This window comes from Ischnura elegans, chromosome 1, assembly GCF_921293095.1.
Source record: "Ischnura elegans chromosome 1, ioIscEleg1.1, whole genome shotgun sequence".
Classification (NCBI taxonomy): Eukaryota; Metazoa; Arthropoda; class Insecta; order Odonata; family Coenagrionidae; genus Ischnura; species Ischnura elegans.
Genome location: NC_060246.1, coordinates 95,644,673 through 95,670,097, shown reverse-complemented (window position 1 = coordinate 95,670,097; position 25,425 = coordinate 95,644,673). Strand labels below are relative to the sequence as shown.

The 25,425-nt window shown below is 38.5% G+C and overlaps 1 protein-coding gene across 2 annotated transcripts in view; it reads left to right on the top strand.

Annotated features, from left to right (window-relative positions):
- LOC124166762 overlaps positions 1-25,425 on the top strand; it is a 372,777-nt gene that overhangs the window by 341,716 nt on the left and 5,636 nt on the right. For both annotated transcript variants that reach the window (XM_046544443.1, XM_046544451.1), the window contains 8 exons: positions 3,872-4,008; positions 18,681-18,819; positions 19,105-19,172; positions 19,285-19,536; positions 20,100-20,387; positions 21,610-22,003; positions 23,744-23,808; positions 24,202-24,282. In XM_046544443.1, the coding sequence (XP_046400399.1) occupies positions 3,915-4,008; positions 18,681-18,819; positions 19,105-19,172; positions 19,285-19,536; positions 20,100-20,387; positions 21,610-22,003; positions 23,744-23,808; positions 24,202-24,282 (1,381 nt within the window). In that variant the 5' untranslated portion in view covers positions 3,872-3,914. The remainder of the gene's footprint in view (positions 1-3,871; positions 4,009-18,680; positions 18,820-19,104; positions 19,173-19,284; positions 19,537-20,099; positions 20,388-21,609; positions 22,004-23,743; positions 23,809-24,201; positions 24,283-25,425) is intronic.

Below are 25,425 nucleotides of genomic sequence, written 5' to 3'. Positions count from 1 at the left end.
AAAGTATTTCCTCTCTCCATGAGGAAGTTTACATGCCTGAGTGTTATTTATTTTGGATCGGCTCTACTGTGCGCTGGAACCCAAGATTATCAATTTTGAGTTGATCGTCTGCTTTATTGCTGTTTACGTTAGCCATGAGATGTAAACTGCCTATGATAATGATGAGTTTCTAAGCTCAGTAAACTGATGTTAGTACTAATGATAGTCATCAATTGCCGTTGCTATTTGAAGTATGGACAGATACAAGTACATCGACTCAATTACGCCCCACGTGCTGACCACACATGTATAACCATGAGTAGATTTTTTTTTCAAATTCAAAACAAATTGCTGTTATAACTCATATTTTGAGTGAAAGTTATTGAGGTGCCAAAATTGGTCGACAACAAAAATTAAAGAGACCCTACTTGGGCTCAGCATAAAAATTATTAACAAATTTCAGGTCAAATATATTCCGTTCTAATTCTATACTTCTAAAGTGCTATTTTGGTATATGATAATACCTGATACAAACACAAAGGGGTCAGTCTTTAAAAATCATGCAAAATGTTATTGAAACTAATATTATTTTATATTCTTCTCCAAATCTAGTGATTAATTGATAAGAATATCTAAAGCTTACTAAGCCATTAAATCTCTCATAAATTATAGCCTGGAGGTTAAACCTGGAAATTGGCGCAATAATTCATTGTTACATTTGTGTGGCGTTACTCTTCCCGAGAAAAATGGAGAGGATACGAGCCGGGCACTATCATCTTTCTGCCTGCATTATTCTTTAAGTGCCAACAAGTCGGAGTACTTCATCAGGGGTACTAGTGGTTTAGTCATTTTAATCAAATTAAATCTTTTTAAGCAGAGATGATGCATAATTTCGTCCATCAACTTTTAAGGGATTTCCTCGATGTCACCTGGGGTAAACCAAATAACTTATATGCTCACGGATTTTCTCCAAAACGCAAATAACGTGCTCCGGTGGCATGGGATATTTATGCATGTTTTGTTTATGCATATTAATGCTTATTTATTAAAAATTAAATTCCAAAAAATTAAATGAACCATAATAATAAGGATCTAAGAAGGAAGGATACTGATGCTTTTGAAAAAATCGAAGATTTTTAAGTTTTTTAGTAAACTGTAAAAGATCATATGAGCATATATCAATTTTTAGTACAAAAATATGCTTTAGGAGATAAATATTTAAACTCGCAGTAAATCATAAAAAATGGTACATAAAATCAAGTGCAATACAAAAAAGGCTAACTTTATGCTCCTCTTCTTGTTCTTTTTTTTGTTTTATCCAGGGTTTCTGATAACATTTTTTCCAATAATGATACATGAACCGTAAAGAACATCCATTGTACAGCTGTCTTTTTTCTGCTTGACACGGATACACGACAGGCGGGAAGTGACCTCTACCAACGCTTAATTTAGTTTTTTTCTTCTACAAGCAAATTACTGTCGCCATTGAATGTTTTCGATGGCATGTATCATCAACCCTTGACAATGTGAACTGTTTTTTTAATGATCCTTACTCGTCTAACATTAGGCACCTGTCATGTTCCAGTCACATTGTTGTGCACCCTACTTTTTAACATAACCTCTTACCATTTGAGTCATTACGATTTTTTGAAGGTTGTTGGAAATACCATTTACCAAAGATGATAGGATATTTTTTTCGTAAAAAAATTCATTTCAAATCAGTGCTTCTAGGTTTCATGAGTTTTTGATGGGTTATATATTTTTTAAGTGTGGAAAAAGCGAATGATGACCATTGTGCAAATAAAGTGAATAAATACTAAGACTATATAACATCTGGGGAAAGTTTTCCATCACTCTTAATTCCGTCTAGCTAGTATTCCGAATAACATTTAAACTGCTCATTTAGGCGATACTCTCATTGTGTTAACTCTTCGTTTAAGAGTTGGTTTAAAGAGAATTAACTTGAAAGAAGCTGGAGAAGAGATGATTACATCTATATATATTTTTATCATTGAATCATTACACCAGCTACAATCGATATTTAAATTAATACAATTTTTTTGTCTAAAATATGTTGCATGTCGATTGGAAACGGAATACCAGTCATTGTTTTCCTAAAGTGATTCACGAATAGTAGTAAAAATTCCACGCATATTTTTTTATCAGTGGCATTTTACCGGTTCGTTTGGTTTACAAAGAGAATTGCCGAGCCATTTCCCTGCCTGTATCATATTCCCTAATTGAACTTCTTTCTCCACATCCTAGTTATGCCAATTCCTATTTATTCAATCTTATCTCCTTCGTTCCCTTTTATTCTCACCATCATCATCACCGTTCATCTACAAATTTTAGCATAATATTTTTCAAATATAAATCAGCAACCTCGTTGCCAGAACTTCTCACGTAACTGAAATATAGATCATGAAATGTGAAAACATTTGCAGTTCCACAAAGTGCTGTACGACCTAGGTTTCGACGTAGCACGTCATGATCTGGTGATAAATGGCAAGTCAAACGAAACGAAAATCTTTCGTTTCAACCCGGAGGGAAACAAAAGTACGAAGCCTTGGTTCAGTTTCGTTCCCTTACCAAATTAAAATCAACAAAGAGTTTAGTTTCGACCCAGGACGAAACTGAATTAATCGAAACACCGCTGCTCATAGTTAAGTTTCGATCCCAAAAGTTGAGTAGAGGGGGATAACAGGGAATAGTTTCGATTCATTTCATGACAGAATATATAGATAGGTTAAAACGTTGAGGTTAAAAATCGAATGGTCAGTTTGGGCTCACCGTTCTCCTGTTTGTGGTAAAAATGTGAGTGCCCCATGCATCTAATGGCGGTAGGCCGAACTTCTTCTTCATTCAACCACACTTCGTACTCGGTGTGTGGGTCGAAACTAAACTGCTCGAAGGTGAAGCACGTGCCCCCTCCGCTGCGAAATATTATCAGCGTTTCGTTTCGTCCCAGAGGTTTAGTTTAGTTTAGTTTAGTTAGACGCGAAGTAATTTTGACACCGATTTCGTTTCGACCCTGAGTTTAGCTCCCCAAGTTTAATATTTTTTCGTTTCTACATTCCGCTCCCTGAGACGACACTATTGAAGTTTTACTGGTTTTGACTTCATTTAGTTTTGATTGCCATCCCTGGACGTGGTACGTCGATACCTGGGTCATACAGTATTAAATTTATCTGGAATTACAAAGGTTTTTACATTTTATTATGTTAAGTCGATTCCCTGGAGTCACCCCCCAGAACAACGAATCATACCTGAAATATCTTATAGCGACGTGATGTTGACGTTATCACCAGGTAATGACGTACCACGTCGAAAACTCGGTCGTATAGTATTAAATTTGTGTGGAATTACAAAGGCTTTTACATTTCAGTATGCTAAATCGGTTCCATGAAGTCACGACCGATACAACCTATTATACACGAAATATCTTATGATACGCACTAATACTGCCGAATGTGTTCATGTTTTTATCATGATATATTGGAGTATTCATGAGTTCAAAACTTTTAACGCATGGACAGAGTTGAACTTTACGGCACCCGCAAGCAGAGTTGGGGGTTCGAGAGGGTACATCAAGCATGAATAAATGGTAAGCAGGGGTATCGATGGATCCCCAAGGGAAACCTCTGGAGTGACCCTTTTGTCCCGTCGTCTCCCTCGCATGCCTTCTCCCTGAGGTAATTCACCTCGCAAACTAAGTGCCACCAACTTCTGAGGCCCCTATACCACTACACCACCTTACATGCCTGTAAGTGTCCAAATAAACGGGGTCGCCCTTTGACGAACTGTTCTCCACGCGGCTTTGTTCCGCGCCGTTGTTCCTCAATTATTCCTGTCGACCCTTTGTAGTAATTTTCTTGTTTGTCTCTCCCTACAGGAAGTCATCGCTCCCACCACGGCCGGCCCATCTCGTCGTTGGCATGGAGGGGTGCGCAGAAAGTGGCGCCACCTCCAGAGGAGTTTTCCTCCTCATAAGCCTTATCCTCTCATCTGCGATTGCCGCTCGTCAACAAGGTAATGGACGAAACATATCCCCACCCCCTTTAATCCTCATCCCGGTACCAGAATAGACTTTCTTTCGAGAGGGTTAATACATTTTAGGGTTAGGGAGACCTCCCGTGGGATAAACATGGGAATGGGGTTGGCTGTAGGACACGCGCCGTTATCTTGTCCATTACACATATTGCGAACCGGAGAAAGGACCATCAGGTTCGGAGATGAGATGGGCTCCCGGGCGTAGTGGGGTGAGGGTAAGGGGAAGTGGACCTGTTTCCTTGCCCCACACTTCAGTATCCGGTCGTCAATTGAGGTAATCTATCGATGGGCCTAGATACCGATGATAGAAAGAAACAAATTGACTTTCGTTCGAGTGCCGTCGATTTTCCAATTTCAACCACACTAAAATGTAAACGGAATACCGGTGCCCCTTCTCCTGGTGAAACCAAGGAATCGCTCGTCTGGACATCTTGATAAGGAACTATTTATCCATTTCCACCCACCGTATCCACATGGCTACTTACCATTGTGAGCGTATGAGGCTTCAGAAGAAAATCCGCTATGCTTTTTTCTGTCAAATTTCCACAAATATGTTGTTGAAGCTTGCAATTACATAATCCAAGTAATAATTATTAGTTTATTTTTGAAGCCGGTCGAAGCCACTAAAAACCACTCGTATTTGTAAGAAATAACGCTTTTGTCAGCAGCGCATTTTATTTAAAATAATGACTGTGATATATACTCCGGAGATTAAATTCGACACTTTAGATTGAGCCTAATGCATGGATTAAAAATTAATTGCATTTCTATAAAGACATATATTATCCGATGTAAGTGATATGCCTTCCGAAACTTCTATAGTTAACAGGATACCATATCAAAAACAAGGTCGAAAACTCCGCACTTCAACATTGCTATAGAAAGACCCTTGTCGGCAGTCCTTTCAATAGGTATGGGAGGCTGGGAAGTGGAGGCAATTGATCATGGATGAGTCTCACCTAGAAAGAGAGTTCGTTTGTTAATAAAAGAGTCCGTTTCCCTACGTTAAGCACACGACTCTCCGTAATATTATAAGGAATGCACTCAAAGAAAGCCTTTCAGTGTACCTCTTGCAGTGCCCAGCGATTGCATGATAAGATTCATTCGGAGCAATATTTATAAATTTTAATTCATGGTAATTCTTTTCTATCACTTTTATATCTATTATCCCGATATAAAAGTGAATGTGGCCGTATCGCATCCACACGCTTGCCGCGTCGCCGTACTCTCAGCCGCAGCCGGCCGGAACCGGGGGCGACCGCACGCTCGAAAAAACGATGTAAAATTCGCGGTTGCAAGTTGGTGCAAGATTTTACTTTAGATTCACAATGTGGAAGCTTCATAGTACGACGTGTTATTAGCCACTTGGCGGAAGTCCGCGGAAGTATCTACTTTTTCTCTACGTTTATGTAAAAAATTGGCTAAAAACAGGCTCCGCCATTTTGTTATATATCTATGATTAATGATTTTTTAAATCTTTGAAAACCCCTACAAATAGAAGAAAAAGAAGTGTTAATTAACATAGTATAACAGTTTTATCAACAAAACTATTCATGAAACCGCACGAGGATAAATTTGGAATTTTTCAGAAAAAATCGAGTGATCGTTTCTCGCTAAATTTATTCAACTTTGACCTCAAATATATTGTTAACGTGAAGACACAGTAAAGAAATAATCAGGCAAGTTATGTAAAATTTAGTTGAAAATATTAATGGGAAGTTTCAACTTCCTAGCTCAAAAAAAATCTATTTTTAGGTTTTGGCCAGCTTTTTTCGATTTCGATTCGAGCCCACTGTGCAGCGTTGCCATTAAGCCTGCGGCGCGGTGATGAGTGCAAATGCGATCCATTTTTTTCCAATATTTTAAATTATAATTTTTGTAATTGCAAGGAAAAGCATTGAAAAGTTATTAATTTGATAGATCACATCGTCATGCTTATACATATCGGTTAACAGTCCTAGTTATGCCTTATTTTCCCTCGAATAAGTTTTTCCGTCATGCCTCATTCACATTACGATTGTTCCAGCGATTGTCGGAACTAACGTGCATTCACTCGACGATGGCTAAAATCTGTGCAGCCCTCTAGTGCTGACATCTAAAATGAACGGAAAATTGTTGCTTAGAAAAACTGTTGAGGTATGCAGAGACAAGATAGTACTGTGTTCAACGTGTATTTACCGAATAATTTTTCTTCCGCCCATATTCTTCCTTCCTAGGACAAATCCCTGAAAAAATAAGAGCTTTTCGAGCTTTTCGTCTTTCTCTTGTCGCTTCCTTTTCTGGTCTCCCAGCGCCTAACCATCTTAAAGTGGCAACGTTCGGAACTACGTGAACTATCGTCAGGACATGCATTCACACGGCTAGTTCGGCCAACTATCGTTAGAACGATCGCTCGGACAATCGTAATGTGAACGAGGCATCTGCGAAACGAGTGGCAACTTTTTTTTAACTCGTTTAAATGCGCGGTGAGTGAGATATTATTTAGAGGCCAACTTGAGGATCCTCTATTGTAATATTTGTAGAGGAACCTATGAGAGGGTAAGGCAGGCTTCGAGACGTTTAAAGGGGCAGGAGTTGTAAAAGGTCGTGATGGAGGGTCAAACGGTGGTGGACTGGGGTGAGTGATACGGCGTTAATCGAGCAGCGAGGTGTCCAGCGGTGCGGCGATGTGAGTTCACCCGGCAAAGGGAGGAGTGGTCGCGGAGACCTCGAATGGGACAATGGAGGGAGACAAGGCCGCCTCCGTTCCGTCAAATATCGCCTAACTTACCGCCGCTCCAAGCGACCTTGACTGGTGCCATTCTCCCACCCGCATGCAATCCCCGATCGCCCTCAGCAAAAATTTCGCGGAGAAAATCGATTAGCCTTGATCGTTTGTCATGCCAGGCTGGTTAATCTGTATTTTCGAATAAAATGACCGCATTCGGAGAGCTTTTGGATCTTCAAATGAATCTTTTAATATTGAAGTAATAAATGCTCGCAATTTTTCACGATTATAATTTTTTAACGCTTTTTTAAAATTCCGTAATCATGGAAAATTAAAAGTATTTATAAATTGCCAAAGGCCAATTGTTATATTTCAGGATGCATCACTTCGTTCATAAACAATTTTACACCGGTTTTTTATTCCCATGCCAGCATAGTTACTTTGGTCCGCAGTTGGTCATTCTACCTTTCCCTTTTACCATTTAATTAAGCAACACGATTAACATTTTTCCCCCTCAATAATTCGCGTATTCTCTTTTCCCGGCGTGCGTCTTGACGTGCCAATTCATTTTTGGTGATTAATGACCATCCAGAACAGATCTTTGCACGGATTTTGATTCAAGTGACCTTAAGCAAGATTTTCGTCTTTCGAGTGAAGCAGCCTAAGGGTATTATCAGCTCTACGGGCAGTCAGAAGGAGGTCAAGAGTCCTTATGCAAGGGCAGCCTTGTGGGGAGATCGAAGAATATGAGGTTAGATAAGATGTAGGAGGAGCTCATCTGTTTATGCAGCCGTGCGGAATTTGGTGCTCGAGTCATGTTCACGCCGGAAAGCGTGGCAAGCTGAGCGAATCCTACGAGCAAGAGAGGTCGAGACGGGTCACATCCGACCACCTCACTTCGCCACGGACGACTGCGTTTACTATTTCCTCCGGCAACTCTCGCATTTCCCTCCGGCGTCCATTCACTTGAGCCACTAAGACATTGCTGGGTTCAAAGAGGCACTCACTGGCCATTACAAAACGTAATGTTTCCATTCATTCACATTTGTCGCGGGATGAAAAAGGAAAGATGTTCATACAACTATAACCCGAAGGACCAGAGAAATACAACGCACTTTTAAGCATTCAAAAAATGATATTCATAACTTTAACAATATGATGAAAACAGTGAATAATAACGGGGGAATTTCACTTATCAGTAAGTAAGGCTCCTTGTCTGCAGTTCCGCCGACACGTGAACACACTTGGGGGCGGGGGAGGGGCTGGGGCAGCTGAGGCACCACACATTCTCACTATGAGTTCCACACACTGACTCTCACAACTGACTCCGAGATTGACGACGACTGGTCGCACGCACACACACAAAAAATTGAATATCGGAATAAAACTACGCCCTCCGTTACGGCAGTTACGACAACTAAAACATACTTCTGTTTACGGAACACACATTATGGCAATCCTAATGTTGGTTTACTGCAGCCGTTCATTTCTCCCTATCCCATGCAAGTTCTTTAAACTTCCCTGAGGCTCTTCTTCTTGAATCCTTCTTCTAAGTCTGTCCTAAGTTCTAGTATGTTTGAGGATGTATCACTTTGTCGTTGTACAATTTTCCACCGTTCGTTTTATTCCCATGCTAGCTTATTGTTAGTTACTTTGGTCCTTAGTTGGTAATTCTGCCTCTCTCTCTTCCCATTTAATTGAGCAACATGACTAACATTTTATCCCCCTCAATAACTCGCGTGCTCATTGAGCCACCAAGACAGCTGGGATCAAAGAGGCACTCACTGGCCATTCCAATTTATAATTTTTTCCATTCGCTCATAGTATTGCAATCAGGGGTGCCGACTTACAAAAAATATTCGGGGGGGCCAAATCGGGAATCTTGCCCCGGGAAATTTTATAAGTATTGAGTTTTATGTTTTTTAAACATTTTAGAAGAGTCGTATGATCAACATAAGTACCCTGATAACTCGAATCTCGATATCTGGACACTCCGGGGAAAATCGACAAGCCTAACACATTTTTTCCTCACACCTATAACGAATTTTTGAGGGGACTCGGGCCCCCTCAGGCCCCATGGAGTCGGCGCCACCGATTGCAATCCTAATATTGGTTTACTACAACCCTTAATTATCCCATGCCAGTTCTTTAACATCCTTGTGGCTATTCTTCCCCATATCCTTCTTGATTTATCCTAGACACTTGTCCCTTGGTCTTCCTCTGAGGACTTTTTCATCAGTTTTTCCTCCACTCTGTTGGAAAGAAGGCTACCGCGGAGTGGTGTCGATGACTGGCTGCTTCCAGATTCACTTCCGCGTCTGTTCATCTCAGGCGACGACATGTTTCGCAAACGTCGCAGTTTGCTTATTCAAGTCCGAAGTGTAGGATGCAGTTGGTGATTTCCTTTCCTTCAGCCGGTGGCCGGTTCGTTATGGTGCGCTTTTTTTTCGCTGAAAACTCGTTTCCAACAGCTGGGCAGTGTGTAGCCATCTTCTCTGTTGAAATTATTTGAGTGTTTCTTTATTTCGATGGCTTCCCTGATGAATCTCGGATAATAGCGTCTATCTTTTGTGATCAATCTTGCTTCTTCCACATTTACATTCTGTTTAATGTCGCCTGAGATGAACAGACGAGGAAGAGAACCTGAAAGCAGCCAATCATTTCCGCCACTCTGTTTCCCACGGAACTGTTGTGTCTAGTAATGTGGAAAATTTACTGTGTTCTTCTTTGGCGTACAGTGAATCACAGTGTCGTTTCTTCTCCTATTCTTCATTTTACCTTCTCATTCTCACCTCTCCGTCCATTTTATGGATCATCAGGTTGTTAATCATCATTTTATTGATCGCAAATACGGTTTTATATGCCATCGCTAAAATATAAACACAAAACAACTCTGCACAGAAATTTCTCCCCGAGAAAATCAAAGACGATACTAATTTCGGTTGAAAACATCTCCGCCTTGGCCTAAAATACAAAACAAATTCTTGAAAATTGGAGACACCATCAAATCTGGCGGATGAAACATAGCCAATGCAAAATAATAGTTAATTTTTTATTTATAAAGACGGTATTTAGTCCGGAGATATGCTGTTCATTTAATGACCAATGTTTCCAAGCGTCTCTTTTTATAGTGAAAAAATACTAAGTGTAGTAGTAGTGCTTCGGCCATGCGGTAAGCTTCTCATATTTCAGTTCAAATGCAACTATCACTATAGGCTCTAAGACGCTAAAACAGCGGACGTGGCTAATGATGTTCAGTTTATTATCAATAAAAGGTTCGTTTAGCTGCACATTCTCCTGGGCCGTGCTTATCCCGACTGTGTCATCAAAGTTTTGATGGACCCACGTCCAACCGTCTGGTTTATTTACGCAGACAACAGTTGATATTTCGCTCATGAATTTTTATCTCAGTCGAAAGATACGAAAAGAAAGGTTCGACGCGTTGTCTCTGTGAGTGAAGGTGCATGAATTAACTCCAATAACAATTAGAAGGATAGAAATAAAGAGAGAATCGAGGGATGTAAAACTAGGTAATTATTCACCTGTCTCTAGTCATGGCCACGGGTGGTAATGCGAGGACTAGAAAATGATCGTTTACGATTGGTAAAGTGAAGAGCCGTAATGACACTAAAATGAGGCCATCCATAAATCTAGAGGACATATTTCTCCCTAATATCAGCTTCTAAAACATATTTTAAGTTTTTTTTATCGGCGCTATTCCAGAATATATTTCTTCCTCAATTTCAAAGGCTATTACGCCTCATGCGTCTAGATAAGGCGTCAAATTACGGAGCTATACCTTCCTCGTTACGTGAAAATGCACTTCTCGTGAACAAGTCGCCAAATATATGTAGTATATCGAATAACGTGCAGTTTTTGAAATGTGCTCATAGAAGGATATGGTATCAAAAAATTTAAAATTTTAGGACTTACTACAATCCTACCTCTAAAGATTTCAACGAACAACGATAATTTTCTTTTTCGCAAATGCGGATTTTTAGAAGTATTCACGTCCGACAAGAACATAAGTCACAAAAATTCTATCCAATAGTTAGTCTTCAAATATGTTATGTTAATCATTTCTAGAGGCTGTCTGTCCAAACATTCGTTCGTGTACAGCAACCCTCCAGCGACCCCTTTCATTAACTGTTACAGACGTAGATGAGGATTCACTTCAATCTGTCACATATTTATTTATTTATTTTGCCTTCAGTCTGTATCCAATCTTTCCATTACTTTTACTAATGTTATCAACATACAATTTTAATATTCAATCCGCCATCAAATTCATCCATTTACTAAGGCTCAAGTGAATAATAAACTACTGAGAACCAACGATGGCTAAAGATATAATTTAAAGAATAGGATATTCTAAATAATTTTTTAAATAATTTTTTGGGGGTACGATGTTAACCAAGCGTGCAAAAAGAGGACGAAAATGTAGTAAGAGAGAACTTTTCTATCAATTATGATTATTATATCATTAAGGTATTCCAATTGAAATAAAATTTAGCATTGTCACTCATAGTTTCGATCAAGATTTTTCACCTTAATGCTGTCATGAGCTCCACTTGGGATGACAAATGGTGTCTTTCCCTTCGATACATCTTTCTGGGCCGAAATTGTGATAAATTATTATCCTCTGAATAATTTATTTTCATTCGTATAATCAAACCTTCCAGTATTGCTTAAAAGCTTCTTCCTGTTGCACCTTTATTGGAGTATAAGTATTTTTTAAGTTGGTGATTTTTTTCTATTAGAGAGTTTTGTATTGGTGACGGATTTCCACGTTGGGAAGAGCAAATAGGATATCTTTAGAGGCCCAAAATACATTTTCTTTTTGCATTGAGGAGGATGTAGATGGTGGCAAGAATGGAAAGAAAAGAGCAAGATAATGAAGACATAAAAATGATGATATCAATAAAGAGATGAAGTGGCTGAAAATTTTCGCCTAATTTAGAGTGAGGTGACAGACAAGGGTGTACATTTATTATTTGAAGGAATATTAAAGACTTCGATCAAGGAAAATATGCCAGGAAATGACGGAAGTAGGATGATTCGGTACTGACGTAGGAATTACTTTAAAAGCAAGAACTAGCATTTGGAATTACCTTTTGAATGGATATTCCTCCATCCATCCAAACCTGCCGAAATTGGAAGGTGATTTGAGATAACGAAGAATAAATATAATTACTAGATTTCATTTTAGTCTTCTTGTATTGATTCTGGTTTCTTTTATGTTCATTGATGTCATCGACATAATCACTAGCCCCATTTATATTTTTGTGTAGTCAATGTACATTTTTCACGCATTCCCCTGTTTAAGAAGTGAGAGCATGCTGAAAGCAAGGATGAATGGAAGTCTCGATTATGCCAACTAAAGGGCAAGGAAGGTATCAGGGATTATGCAAGGAATAAAAATTAGCAGGAAGATGTGGTATGCCCTAATTTGGCGGTTTAGAAAATTTTTTAGAAGAATCCCGACCCTTTCCTGGGTTCTAGGTCACTTCAAGCGCAGAACGCCGTCCGCCGAATGAGACGTTAAGCTGTTTCCGTGGAGCTTTTCGTGAAGATTAGGCTATTCGCCATGATGATATTTTCTTCCCCATTCCTTCAATAACGTAAATGGTATTTTCAACCATCCATCTCCCCTCAACAATAAACAACTAAGGCTGTTTTTGGATATTTCTCTTGGAAAGAAGAATTTTTTCTTCTATTGCGACTAGTGCCAGGTATAAATTTCTACAACGCTCACAAAATTCTAATTCACATCAGAAAAGGTCCCTGACACATATAGAAGAGGATCCTTCCCCTTCCGAGGGCTTTGGGAGGGTCGCATTTTATTGAGAACCTCGGCACCCATGCGCGGGGAATGAAAAATAAAATTAAAAAAACTGATGCAGGCTTCCATAATTCGTACGGATAACACCAAAAGTTCAAATTGAGTTCTCCCGTGAACAAGAGGCCCGGCTCTAATGGCTCTCCCCCCTCCTTCTCTCCTCATCCTCCCCTTCCTGCCCCCAGCATGCCTCTCGGAGAATTATCTCTCAAACTTTATTTAACTACAATGCTTCGTCGGTTTTTTTTTCTTGCTTTGTTTTTTTTTCTTATCCTGGGATAAGCAAAGGATCAGCATAAATTTAGGCCTAATTTCTCGAGTGAGGAGAGCCTGCATAACTGAGAAATAATGTAAGTAATATAGCGTCGAATTTTGGAGAATCCTTCACAGCAATGAATTTCGTGTGGGGGAAAGATGCTTGTGTTTTTATTAGGTAAGGCACTCTGCGATCATAGGGGATCCTGTTTGGGGACAGGATCAAGAGAATTTTTTCAATCAAACTATTTTCTCGCTACTGCCACTGTGATGAGAAAAATGAACTTTGTTTACTGTGATAGAATCATTTTCCGTGTGGCATGAGAAAAAATATGCATTAGTTAAAGCGATTGGTCAAAGTCTTTCTCAGAGCATTTCCTTGAAATATCTGTGGTCAAGGTGGAAGACTTATTTCAATTTTAGCTATTGTGAAGAAATATTTTTTTAAGCCATGAGAGTAACTTTACAGATAAGTAAATGCGAAAGTTGCAAAGGAGATTAGTTAGAATATCGATATAAGGAAAGGTAGTGTTAGGAGTAGGGTAATTCAAATCTAAAGTTAAATAGTTGATGAGAGAAAAGGATTTACGAAGTGCGCTAATTGGTTGCTCGATCTAAAAGCATGAGCATCGTTCTCACCAATTGATAGACTCATCACTAAAACTCAAAGCACTTATCTAAGCCCAAACTTATTTCTAGATAAAGGGTATTGAAATAAAGAATTGGTTAAAATCAGTGGTCATTTGGTTATTGTGGAGAGGTAGCATGTAATAAAACTCTTAAGCACCCCTGAGTAGGCGTGGGTTTGTTTAGCTTTAACTTTAATTAGCTCTGCTGGCAGCGTGTGCAAAGTGAGATTAAGAGGGAGAAGGATTAGCCTAGTTTGAACGTGGAGATCCCAAATTTGCCGTCCGAAGAGTCTGGTAGAGTGGACTCCATAGACTCAGATCTAAAAAAATTAATAATGATTATTCCTCTCCCCGAGGCTATTTGGTAAACCAGGTAAGGGTTCGGTTACCACGTGGAACCTCCATCACTGCCTGCATTCGGACTCTTATCCTCGATATGAGTATCCAGTATCGCGTAGATGAGTATCCAGTGGTCCAATCATTTTAAATGCAATGAAAAAAATGTACTTTACGCTGGAATAATGCAAAAGCCTTAGGTAGGAGTCCAGTGAATCAAGTGCTGGTCCATGTGATCTTTTCGATAAAAATCTGTATTTATTTCAGTGCCATTCACATACCTGGTTCGAACTCATCCCTCCGGTTACTTTACCAGCGTGGTTTGCAATAGAATAGATTCAAAGAAGCGGAAAACCGTAGGCACTCATAAAGCGGACACAGTCACTCGAACTAATATGATTCATATCTCGACGATAACCCCTATTCGCATGCAGATTTCACGTTACGAGCGGTTATCGAACGAAAATGAAGTCAAATTTGAGCTACGCTTTACGAAAATTCGATACGTACGGAGATCTCGAGGTAAGCTTCGCTCTTGCACACCTTTTTTATCCCCGCAGAGAACCTTCGCTTCGGTCACTGCCTGCTGCGTTCCCGTGCATAGACGGGATGCATTTATCTACCGCATTTATCTTTCACGAGGCAGCGACGATACTTGTTCTCTCACGAGGTCAGGGATTCCGCGATACGGTTACAACGAGCGTCGGCCATGGTCGGAGGGAATTTCCCAGCCGCGCGCTTCATTGCGTCCAGCGGAACGGTGGAAGTCTCGCGGGGAAATAAAAATTGCCTACGTCGCCGTCGAATTCGCGTCTCTCGCCTGCCTGAATGGTATGGTGCGTGGAGGAATGGGCGCTATGAATACGCGAGGAGGGAGCATTCAGACTATGTTTTCCATGTGATTCCAAATCGTTCCATTTTTCTGTGATCGGCCAATTCTTTTGCCACGCAGCTACAGCAAAAACCAATGTGTGAAAAGCGAGAAATATTGTGCATAAATTCCCCTGATAATTTCAGGCTTAACTTTGTGAAACCTTTACACAATGGAAAATGAAAGACATAACCTTGTTATGTTCACTAAAACATTTGAAAAATCACGACCAGGGTTAACATAGTTATAACATAGTTATATGTTAGCACGACCCGGGTTTCATTACGTGTACATGCAGTGAAAACCGGGTCGCATTTTTTCAAATTTAATGGTGGACCTAAAAAAAGTTTAGTCTTTCATTTTCCATGATAAATTCTTTGCTAAAATTTTCGCGGTTGTTCGTGATTATGGTTTAAAACTTTTGGGAAATGTCTCTGCGTCACTGATTGGGAAGCTTCAACGTTTCCCGACCGATGCTGGTCACGTTTTCAAGGGAATCTGGTTTTTTCACCGAATCCTATTGAAAAAGCGACCAGCATTAATCGGGAAACGTTAGGGTCATCCAAACAGTGATTTAGCTTTATATCAAAAAATATTTTAACGATAATTATGGATAAGGTCAAATGCAGGAGTTAACATAAGAATATCTCTATTCTCGCACCTTTGAGGACACCAAAACAGAGATAAGAGTACGCATCCGTACCGCTCGTTCAGTGCTTTTTGTGAAATTTTACTTACCTTACCTTAAAACTTACGCTATTTTCTTGTAATTTAACACAAAAGTTTTAGTGAATACATGCTGATAATGGCTTTGTGTGAACTTACCATATCACTCATCATTCAAGTTAGATAAACCATTTAAATAACTAGCTATTACCCTTTTGCTTAAAGAAGAACTTGGGAAAATTTTAAAATCACATCACTAGAGTTAATATGTAGCATTAATAAAAAAAACAAAATTAAAGAACATTCTAGTCCATATTGGCGTACATCACTAAATGGGAAATTTAAACTCACTTGTTTTAGGACTCCAAAACGGAGTTTAATATTAATACTTGTATTCGCGCCGCATTATTATTACCTTTCTTCCCTCTACGCATGCGATTTTGATGATCGAACGCCGCCTCGCCAATGACGTTTCTAATCAGATAAACAAATTCGGGCGTCTCTTTGTGCAAGCCTATCATACTAACTACTAAGTATATCATTTCTTAGTAACCTTCCTAATTTTCCTCGTGTAATATGTTTTTTGCAGATGAAAGAAATAGTTGAGTCAGGAAGTAATATTTTTCCCGTATCGTTGTCAATGAATACAGCTAATAGCAGGGACGGATACAGGATTTTTTTACTGGGGGGGGAGCAGAAGGGTCTGACAAGTCTTCTCATATTTAAGATTAAAAACAAAGTACATTACTGCAGAAAATGTTCTCTTTATTCTGATATGAAAGTTGTTATTATTAAATTAAATGATTGAGGCTCCGTAATACACAAAATAAAATGCAAATAATGATAAGCGTATTAAAAATCTTGTCTATTTTTTTAAGCATCTGGGGGGGGGGGCCTTCCCCCCTCTAAATCTGCCTATGGCTGATAGTATTTTTGTGAGCTTACGATCATTCACGTCAGATAAATTATTTAAATAACTAGCGATTAGTTACTTTTTTTACTAGTTATTATTTTAGCTTTCGCGAAAAGAATAACTTGAGGAAATTTTTAAGTGAAATCAGTAGAGTTAAAATGTAGCATTAAAGAATAGTCATTTAATTCTCATTGTTTCTATTCAGCCGCGAACCTCGCGTCAAGTCTCTTTTGCCTTACAATGTCAAATATTTCATTTTGCGCTTTTCATTGACTTTAATTCCTGTTAAAACCTCGCCGTTTTCTAAATATCCATAGAATTCTACATTATAATTTTAAAAACTGTATAAAATCGACAGGAAGAGAGAGAAAATACCCTCGCGCACGCTTTATTTCAGTTTGCATAAAAACTTAAAGAAAATCTATTTGATGGGTTGCGTTCTGGTAAACATGCGATGGGCTAATTAAGGCGGCATAGAGATCATTGCTATTTGATTCAAATTAGTGCAACACGATCAATGTTCTCGCATTATTCGTAGGAATACATTAGCAATTCATTAGCTAAGCGCTGGTCGCGCTTTCCAATGACGAGTTTTGACAACTTAATTAACATTTGAAACGTAATAACTCCGAGTTTGTGCGCGGCGCTTCCTCACCTTCTATTACAATTAATATGCGAGGCGGTACTTTATAGATATCCGCTGCATATTTCCATTGCTTCCCGCGAGACCATGTGTATATTTGCATTTTGCGCCGTATCCGCAATTGTAATTACATAATCCATCCGAAGGGGTGGTTAAGTCATGATAATTACGCTAATGGTGCTTCCCTAATTGCGCGATCAATCGAGAGAGGTAGGAGGAGGAGGCGTTAGGAATGATTACAAGCTTACATTCCTCTATTTGCTGTATGCGATATTAGGAGCATCTCCGCTTCCGCGGTACCTACACTGCCGTTTAACGCGGAACACATAAAACTGGCACGTCCGAGGCTCGGCACTAATCCACGTGGCCTTTGCGTTAGCGCGTTGCTCGGCGCCCGGTTGACCTGGCCACCAATGTGGGTCCTATAGTACAGATTCCTACTTAGCCCGTCCAATGGGACAGTTAAGTCCTCGCAAAGGCTCGGAATAGAACGGCCGTGAGTTGGGCTTTTGGATCGCATTTAGAAGAGTATTGTGGGCTTTCGGAGGGCGGATGGATCTGAAATTTAGCCATTTCGGGCAAATATCCGTGGAGACCTGAGTTGCAATAGCGTGTCCTACGTGCTTCATAATCTTTTACTACTCAAGATAAATGTCTGATTAGTGATGAGTGGGAGTTCATGAGATCCAACCGGAAAGATAGTAGATTTTTTTGGAGGTCGGGTAGGTATAACATTTTATGATGGTCATGTAAGCATTTGAGAGTCTAAAACCTGCCCAAGTCTCCTTAAAGAATGTTATAATGTCGCTTAAAGTGAATGAAAGACGTAAACCTTGTACGAACTTTTTTCAATCCAGTCTAATAAAATAGGTAACTAGCTTTAAAACTTTAGTCACCAGGTAATTTCAACTCTCTCCGAAATTTTTGGAATTAGCAAATCAATACTTACGATACTCTGCATCGCAAAAATTTAACCCATTCATTTAAATAGGATTTAAGTTCATAGTTGCGTTTTTTACACGGGAAAAATCAACACGAAGTAAACTTTTACGTACATCCCATTCATTTTTTAGTTACATAGATACACATGTACCTAATTGGATTCTTTTGATTGCCATTACCCAAAAATTAGAGGTCTTTTATGTGCAAACGACATTTTGGTCCTAACAAAAAATGAATCGAATGTGTGCCTCGAATTTTATTTATGTCTTTCCAAAGCAGAATATTGGTTTAAAGTATATATAATACGTTAAGTTAACGTTCTTTTGTTTTCCTTCATTTCAGCTTTTCGACCATTTATTCCCGATAAAATGTAATTGCCGGAGTATCTTGAAAGTAATGGCTATATACTTAAATAATGCATTCAGGGAACCGTAAGGACACGAGTAGTGTAAATACTGATCTGTGTCTCCAAGGCACATCAATAAATTCGAAATAAAGGAAACTCCCGTATTCGATTGGTAATTATCATGTGTGTTTGCGGGTTGCATTCGTTTAGGATATCGATATTCGCGCCTGTAAACTGAAAGGAAATGGGTTGCTAACGACGGCCGTATTTTTAATTTAGTGGAATTCATAACCTCATGGAATATTCTACAACAGAAAGAGCCTCAGATGGTTGAGGAAGTGTGTCATGGTTTTCTTACCAAAGTTTCCAAACAGTTCACATTAATAATCTGTCCATAAAAGAAAGAAATGTATTATTTAGGAGAGGGAACTATTGTAGCAAAGTGCGAAAGAAGAGTTTTTTGTTGAAAGTAAATCTATATCACTTATTTTTATTTTCTTACAGACTGTCGCTTTCCAAGCAAATGGGAGGGGACATGGTTCCAATCTGGAGTAAGAACACCAATCGTCATTTCAGAAGATCGACTGTCGACCAAAGGTCGTTGCATAGCTTCAGATGGAGACAAATTCCTTGTGGTTGATGAGTAAGTCATCCAATTTAGTATACTTATCTCTTGACTATTGTATTTACCCTAGTAATGTATAATTATTATATTCATTGCGATTTCAATATGCTTTGTTGATTCTAGATATGCATGGTATTTTTTTAACATGAATGGAATGCTTGCATCTTTGATTTCTTCATCTCAAACGATCCACAAATTAGCTCATTGACTTAATTCCAATCAGCATTAAATTAAAGCTTTGATATAATTTGACATAATTGATGGCTGAAATCTTCTCTAACTGTACACGTTTCTGCTTTTCAGTAAAGGAGCCTGTTTTCGCTGTGTTGTTATCTACGAGAAGCATTCTAATGTTTTGCAGTACAAAGAGAGTGAGTAATTCATCCATCAATGGATCCGTTTTGTGGACACTTTACAGTAACTCCAAATTTTTTGTCGAAAGATTTTTACTATGAGTCACGGGAGTTTTTCTGTCTCTTTCAGCCTATTGCCACGCTCGAGAATCCCTTCCCTCACTTTGTTCCTTCATCACTGGAGATGCATTGCTGTTTAGCATGTTCCGGGTTGATGCTGCACCTGTTGCTTGTCCTTTTGCTGGAACTTTTACTTTCTCCTATAATCGTGGTCATGGAGAGTGTACCACACCACCTTCTTCAGTTGAGTCATGTACCCAAGACTCTCGCCTATTACTTCGGTACCAAGCTTGTCCAGATGTGTATGGGTCTGAAAGTACCGGTTAGTATGATCAAATGGTGATTTTTTTGTCATTTTAAATTATTCAGAAGCAGTGCTGGAAACAAAAAATCGTAGGTGGGAAACTTTTAAAACTCTTTTGTAGGTCAGAAAATATTTTTAAAACAGTAGCATTTCCATGTAGTGCAGAAAAGGAATTGATTGTTATAAAGAACAATCTACTGCAAAATTTATCTCAAAATAAATAACTTATAAAATAATTTTGACCTTATATCTTAGTCAAGTAATGGATAGATACTTTACTTCCAGTTCCAAATGCATAATTATCTAGGAAATCATGAGGTACATTACAAAATCAAATGCATTCCTGGAGTTTAATTGAGAGGAAGTTGTAGATTGCTAGCATCTATGTTTATTAAAAAGTACCCAAAATTATTTCTATTTTCATGAATTTCACTCGCTCAAATACGTTTAAAATTTCTGAGCTTAAATAATATTTCAAGTTCTTTTATGTAGAAAACTCTGAAGGTGTAGAGTTATTTCAATCAATGCATATGTATTTGGGTGATATATGTTAATATTTCAATGCTCCTTTTTTATTATAGTTGAAGAGTTGCTTTGCTTAGCCACATGGAAGGAAGGCTCATCTAGGTATCTGGTGGGAAAAGTTCATCACAACCACGCCACATCCAATGAAGATCGTTACCGTTGTTTTGTTTATGAGAAAGCTCCAATCAACCCCCCTCTGAGCCCTCTCCCACCCGCCTCCCCTGGTGTCACAATGGTCCCTTCGGAGACCACCGTTGACTTCCGAGTTGCCCAATCTGGTGATGCCACTTGCAATGGTCTCTTCTCACCAATGGAGGGGTCACGAACAATGGCACTAAGGAAAGGTAATTTTTAAAAGGGTTCATGGAGGAGAAACATTTAATACTACTGCATTCCCTCCAGACATTTTACAGTTTGAGGGTGGCCTATTTTTAAGGGGTGTTATTGCTCATGATGGGCAATGTTTTAATAATTTTGAAAACCTGTTACTTAACCTTCTTAGTGCCACCTACTTTGGCCCTGGCAAGAAATGGCAAGGGTAAATTAAGGGCCGGTTTTATAATGTCTTGTTAAAGTTTTGCGCAGCATGAAAATTGGAGTTAACTCATCCTTGCTTTGGAAATCATGAGTTAAACCTTATTTTGAACTACTTTTACTTACTGTAACTTACTAACATTCTCCAGCTAAGGTTTTGGCTGTACCATGCTCTGGTTAAGGCTATCCAGACATTATAAAACTGGCCCAAAGTGTACAATCTTCAAGAAAATATTTCTGATACAACACTTCTTGGTATATCAAGATTTTTTTTCTTTATTTTACTTGCATTATGTTAGTTTTTCATTGTATAATTAATCCTTATTTTAATTCAAGAGTAGTCGCTCCATAATTATTAATTTTAACTACTCAACGTCAATTTTAACCTCAAAGCCAATACTTCAGCCCACGGCACCAAGAGGGTCAAATTCTGCTTGTGTAGTTAGTTTTTTTTATTTTTATTTTCACTCCTATTCTTTTAAGATAGGTGACATGATATAGAATGTATCATCTCTTCTAATTGGGTATAAAAAAATTAATGTGAAACAGTGGCAGACAGGGGTGGTTCTAGGATTTTTTTCTGGGAGGGCACAAGGGTCTAACAGATCTTCTCATATTTCAGATTTTTAAGTACCCCTACATTTGGCTATATTACTGATCACACAAAACAAAACAAACATAATCATAAAAGGACCGTTTTAAAAATATAATCTATTTTTTAAGTGTCTGGGGGGACATGTGCCCCCATACCCCCCTAAATCTGCCAATGGGCATAACATTCTTACTATCAGCCTACTTGCACTTTTGCACCTCCTTAATTTTGACAATTCCACATGTCATGTCATTATTAAATACCATGGTGTATCCTTATTTTAGATTGCTCAACCTAACCCTCCCCAATCTTGCCCCTCCCCATCCCAAATCATTGTCTTCATAAGCTACTGAACTATCATATAGAAATAATCAGGAGTTATGTATTTAGTATAAATTCGTTTTAAGACTTGTTCTTCATGGTCATTATTTATTTTCCAGCACCATCACCAATCAAGTGTCCTTTCCCACCTTGGCTCACTGCTCATGCCCGGTGGCACACACTGGATTATCGGAGGTCCTATCAATTCCATGCTCGTAACACAACCTTGCGGATCTCTAATGCTTCAACGCCAGATGACACGGCACCGCCTCCCCCATTTCCACCCCCACCTCCTCCAGCAGTGGGCAGTGGAACGGACGGAGGCGATAGGGGAGGTGCCCACCACCGAGGGAATGGTGCCCACCACCGGGGGAGGCACCAGCAGTCTTTGCAGCAGGTCTCCGCATCACCACTGTCTTCCCCACAGGATGCAGAGATGCGAGTTGTTTGTTCAGAGGCTGTGGAGGTGACTGGGGATGTTGCACGCCTTGTTACGCATGTTACAATGGGATGGTTAGTATACATTCAATCCACACTCGCTCATTTAATGCCATTTAACCCTTAGTTACACGCTAAGCAGGAATTTTGACACATTTTTCAAAAATTCAAAATAGGGTGTTTACTGCGTATAGATCAAGTGGCACTGGTCACTGGTGGCACACTTTCGTATTCTATTTCTGTACTTTTCCCTTGACCAAGAACATTATCATCTGCAATTCCTTAAGAAAAATTATTCAAAGTCTTTATGAAGAAATTTGCATATTAATATGCTTTAATTTTGTTTATAAATGAAAGTGAAAGTATTTAAAGTGCTTTTAGTATTAAAAGCTATCCAAATGCATTAAAATACCTAAACATTTTAATGTACATTTAGGAAAACCAAAAATTATAAGTGCGGCAAAAAAGCCGCGAACGTGCACTGGTGCTCTCCTTGTGGGCACGTGTAGCTAAGGGCTAATGATGATTTCATGGGTGTACCCAGCAAAGGACAGGAGGCATAGCTGTCCCTCTAGAAGCAAAAAAAATAATTATTTACAAAGTTTTGAACAACTTTTCTCCAGATCCATGAGAAATTATATTAGTATAAGACATGTTTCTAAAAATTAAATTATTTTTTTCAAGTAAATAATTGTTAGAACCAATAAAGTAGAGAGATAAGTACGTATTTATAATTTCCTTAAAATTCGGTTTTCATTCGCCTTTTTCATACTGAATTGTCGCAACATGAGAAACCATGGCTTCCCTCCCTCTCTTTTTGATCCTGGTTAAACCCTTTCATTGATTCATTTGACTGGTTTAAAAGGCATTATAAAGTATTTTCCTGATGGTAGAAATACTGCAAAATTAGGTACAGCTCTGAAATGTATATAAGCTTAGACAATTTTACTCTCTTTAGCAAACGGAGAAATTTTTTGACTCAACTGAGAGTTTATACGTGTGAAATGTTTAAATTCAGGCAAGGTCATTGGAGTTGGTATGGAGTCATGGCTTTAAAGCCAAATATGTATTTCAGAAATATGGTATTAAGAGCACCCCCCTTTTTTCTGGACTATTAAAGTGAAGAGTAACTTTGACATGAAAACATTTACTGACCTAGTAAAAAGTCACTTTCAAAACCACCACTGTACCCCAGTGAATAGAACTAGGTGGAAAGTAAAAGGTCTGGATGAAGCCTACAGACGTCCTCAAATGAAATTCCTGAAAGTGCAAGTAGAGGGAAAGGACGTGCTACTCAGAATGAGTAAAATTCATATGCCAAAGTCTTAGTCCTGAGTGAGCTCTACCTTCACATATTCAAACCTACCTTAGAGTTTAAGTGAGAGGAAAAAAATCAGTTTAAAAAAATGACCTTGAAATTGAGTAAGATCTTGCCATGGCATTAGCATTAGTATACAAGTCTCACTCTGATACATTGATATAAGTCTACCCATAAGTGATTGTAAAAATCATTGGCATAACTGTAAGGGGGTTGAGGGGGTAGATTCCCCCCCCCTCCCCAAAGCCTCAGAAAAATAAAAAATATTTATAACTATTGTCTATTTTTCATACATAATAACTGCATCTGCTTAAAGTTAAATTTAAATGCCAAAATAATGTAAAATGTATTTCCAGGCATGTCATAATTTCAAAAATTTTCCCAGACCCACTGTTTGGGGGTGGGAGGTCACTCCTTAAGGCCCTCCTTTCCCCACCCCCCAAAACATATTCCTAGTTACGCCACTGGTAAAAATATTTTTCCTTCTATCATTTCAGTCATAGCGGATATGTCTGCATGACCTTTTATAAGCGGGACTCCCATGTTATTGAAGTACAGACAGGTAAGCATTTTCTTTTTAGTGTATTTATTAGTTTTCAGAATCAATGAGCTCATATAATCAAACTTCACATGCAACGAGAACCTTTTGTCATGATGCCTTCATTTCTCTATACCTACTTAAGGATTTTTACATACATACTAGCAATCTCCAAATTCTCTGAGCTATCTGCTATAATAAATCTCAAAAAATTTTAAAAATTATGAGTGCTCTTTACATTTTTGCTTTTATTTATGCTATTTTAAGCTGTTAATACAACATTTGTTAGCTACTGTTCTAGTATTAGGCATCTTGTTCCAAAATAATTACGAAAATATTTATTTACCATTAAATCAATGTGGAACTCTCTCTTTTCTATTGGCTAAATTATCTGAAAATATCTTAAATCTATTTCAGGGAGCTATACTCATCGGCCAGAAGAGGCATGCCAGCCTTCACATTTTGATGAAGTCTCTCTACCATTTGTTACTCTTGTCAGTAAGTAGCTTTATATCTTTCCCCTTTAAAAATTTATGACCAATCAAATGTGACCTCCATGCTATAGGAATAATGAATTATGTATGCAAGAAAAAATTTATCCCAATTCACCACTATATTAAGGAGTTTCCTGAGAAAGTACTGATAATGTTATGTATAATTAAATGAAACAAGCTGTGGAGGAGACCATAGCAATTTTGTGAATATTAGTAATAAATGTATGCTAAGAATGCCAAAATAATACTGTACTTAAACTACATGTGGAATCATAAGAATAGGCAAGTAGGGAGTAGGGTGGAGCAGATGTCCCCTCCAGAAATGGGAGTCCTCATACATTTTTTTTTGTGAAAACCTACGTTCAAACCTCATACATTTTCTTACACTGTCAATCAGTTCAGTGGCGCAGCGAGGGGGGAGTTTTGGGGGATAAAACCCAGAGCTCAGAGAAATTTTTAAGTTTAATCCATTTTACTTAATTGGATTGATATTACTAATAGAATAGTGTGAGGATTGATAAAATATCCCCCAGAAAGCTGTAAAACTCACCATTTTGAACCATTTATCTTAAAATTCCACATTTTGTTAATCTCGCACCTGCCGCTTATCCTGGTGGTTATTCAATACCCCCACACACCCCTGTATTAGTTGCACCTAAAACCCCCCCAGCCTTAATTCCTAGCTGCGCACCTGAATCAGATAGTATTTGCCTTCCACAAATGGTAGTTATATAAATCATGGACTATCCCTTCCAACATTGTCTTAGCCAGACATTTAAATTGTGACCTTCAATGCACACGAACAGGGTTCCAGGAGGCAATCATATTTTTGGAGTTAAACTTGTGGCATTCCTATCTAGTCAAAAGCCTTGAGGAATACGATATTACAGGCCATTAACATCATTTAAAATTTGTGACACTCCCATATTATATAATGAACTAAACTTTTAGGGCATATGAAGAAAGTATTTGGGATATACACAGAGCAGCCTCCAGCTATTCCCATCAGTATGCTGCTAGCATGCTATTTTAAAATTTAAATTTAAAAAATACAAGAGTTAAATTGCTGCCAGTCATATAAGACCAATATTTCTCCTCATTAGTAAATCTACTGCAATTGCAGCATGAAGAAAGCTTCTAAGAAGAA